At 48.8% G+C, this 2,624-nt stretch overlaps 1 protein-coding gene across 1 annotated transcript in view; it reads left to right on the top strand.

The window, feature by feature from the left end:
* Positions 1–2,624, top strand: part of CA7 (carbonic anhydrase 7) — a 19,188-nt gene that overhangs the window by 3,632 nt on the left and 12,932 nt on the right. The window contains exon 2 of the mRNA XM_018574059.1: positions 1,797–1,994. Coding sequence (XP_018429561.1) covers positions 1,797–1,994 — 198 coding nt within the window. The remainder of the gene's footprint in view (positions 1–1,796; positions 1,995–2,624) is intronic.

Genomic DNA, 2,624 nt, shown 5'->3' on the forward strand with positions numbered 1-2,624 from the left:
CTGATCCCTCTATATAGATCTATCACTAGAGGATCCCCAGCAGGAGGAAGGAGGTCCTGATCCCTCTATATAGATCTTTATTATCACTAGAGGGATCTCCAGCAGGAGGAAGGAGGTCCTGATTCCTCTATATAGATCTTTATTATCACTAGAGGGATCCCCAGCAGGAGGAAGGAGGTCCTGATTCCTCTATATAGATCTTTATTATCACTAGAGGGGTCCCCAGCAGGAGGAAGGAGGTCCTGATCCCTCTATATAGATCTTTAGTTAGGGATCCTGTGCACTGTACAAATAGAGATATGGTAGCAGTTTGGAGCTTTGTAACTTAGCATGTAATATGGCAGAAATGTCATGTAACATGGATGTAGTCCGTAACAGTCTCTTGTAACTTGGCAGCACTCTCCTGTAGCATGGAAGCATTCTTGAGCAGTCACCTGTAATGTGACAATAATCTCTAGCAGTGTTCTGTAACGTGGCAGTTATGTTAGTTCTTTTCTCTCCCTAAATCCTCACCCTGAATCCACATCCTGAATCTTCACACTGAGTCTTTGCCCTGAATCCTCATTCTATATCCCCACCCTGAATCCCCCTCCTGAATGTCACCTTGAATCCTTATGCTGAATGATTGTCCTGAATCCTCACCTTGAAGCCTGACTTTAAATCCTCACCTTTATTCCTTGCCCTGAATTTTAACCATGAATCCATGCCATGAGTCCTCTCCCCCTGAATCCTCGCCCTGAATCCTGACGATATATCCTCACCTCAAATCCTTACGCTGAATCATTGTCCTGAATCCTCACCCAGAATTCTCACCTTTATTCCTTGCCCTGAATTTTCAAACTGAATCCGCACCCTGAATCCTCCCCCTGAATCCGTAAATTGACCCCCCACCTTGAATCTTCACACTAAATCCTTGTCTTGAATCCTCACCCTGAATCCTCACCCTGAATGCTCACCCTGAATCCTTACCTTAAATCCTCATGGGGATCTATGGAGAGTCGGAGACCTATAGAGATCTATGGAGACCTATAGAGGCCTATAGAAGTTGTATTTGTTTATCTTCCTCTGTCGGCGCCCGGCACCATCATGTGCTATAAATCCAGGATTTGCACTCTGTAAACCCTCAGCGCGCTCACATTATTATTATTATTATTATACAGGATTTATATAGCGCCAATAGTTTGCGCAGCGCTTTACAATATAAGGAAGACATTACAGTCACAATACAATTTAAGACAAGATGGTAAGGAGGGCCCTGCCCCTGAGGGCTTACAATCTAAAAGACAGTGCAAGTCAGTGTAGACTTAGAGGTGAGAACATAACTGGGGCTTAGACATCCGGGGGCCCGGGAGAGAAGAGGCTGCAGGGACCAGTCTAGCAGTCAGGCAGGACCAAGGGCCAGGAGAGTATATTTTAGACCCTAGAACAAAGTGAGCAGGTAACCCTTGCAATGCAGCCGTAGTGCCACTGCGGAGGTCTGCTTTAATGAGGCAAAGAGCAAAGTGCCCTAACTTATGCTGCCATTCATTATATTTTGACTGTTTTGACCTCTCTGAGCTGATTAGAGCCGTGTGACCGACGGTTACACCTTCACATTGCTCTCTGCACAGCATGATCTCTATAATGTTTGTTTCTATCTTAAAGTTCAATCTGCTTATATGTTGCCTATCCCTGGTTCCTCCCTCCCCACCTCCATCACCAACACGCTAATGACATTTCTAAATGATACCAATGCCTATTGTAGAGTGAATGGTCACTAACTTTCTCCCCTCTCCCCACCCCCCCCCATTCTCCAGGTCCCTCCGAGTGGCATCGCCAATTCCCCATCGCCCAGGGAAACCGCCAGTCCCCCATCAATATCGTGGCCAATCAGGCCGTCTTCAACCCCAGCCTAAAGCCTCTGGTGGTGTCCTACGACCAGTGCACGTCCATCGGCCTCTCCAACAACGGTCACTCTGTCATGGTGGAGTTCGATGACAACGACGACAAGACAGGTGAGAGCGCACGCCCGCTAATTAAAGGGCCAGCTCGTGTAGTGACATCAGAGGTGGTAATGATGACCTTCTTGAGATGAGAGAGAGAGAGAGAGAGAGAGAGATGCAGGGGGGGAGAGAGAGAGAAAGAGAGGGGGAGAGAGGAGAGAGATGAAGGGGGAGAGAGAGAAGGTCCCTCCGAGTGGCATCGCCAATTCCCCATCGCCCAGGGAAACCGCCAGTCCCCCATCAATATCGTGGCCAATCAGGCCGTCTTCAACCCCAGCCTAAAGCCTCTGGTGGTGTCCTACGACCAGTGCACGTCCATCGGCCTCTCCAACAACGGTCACTCTGTCATGGTGGAGTTCGATGACAACGACGACAAGACAGGTGAGAGCGCACGCCCGCTAATTAAAGGGCCAGCTCGTGTAGTGACATCAGAGGTGGTAATGATGACCTTCTTGAGATGAGAGAGAGAGAGAGAGAGAGAGAGATGCAGGGGGGGAGAGAGAGAGAAAGAGAGGGGGAGAGAGGAGAGAGATGAAGGGGGAGAGAGAGAGAAAGAGAGAGAGGGAGAGGAGAGAGATGAAAGGGGAGAGAGAGAGAAAGAGAGGGGGAGAGAGAGAGAGGAGAGAGAGAGGGAAAGAGGGG

This window comes from Nanorana parkeri, unplaced genomic scaffold (assembly GCF_000935625.1).
Source record: "Nanorana parkeri isolate BGI_ZX_2015 unplaced genomic scaffold, ASM93562v1 scaffold2703, whole genome shotgun sequence".
NCBI lineage: Eukaryota > Metazoa > Chordata > Amphibia > Anura > Dicroglossidae > Nanorana > Nanorana parkeri.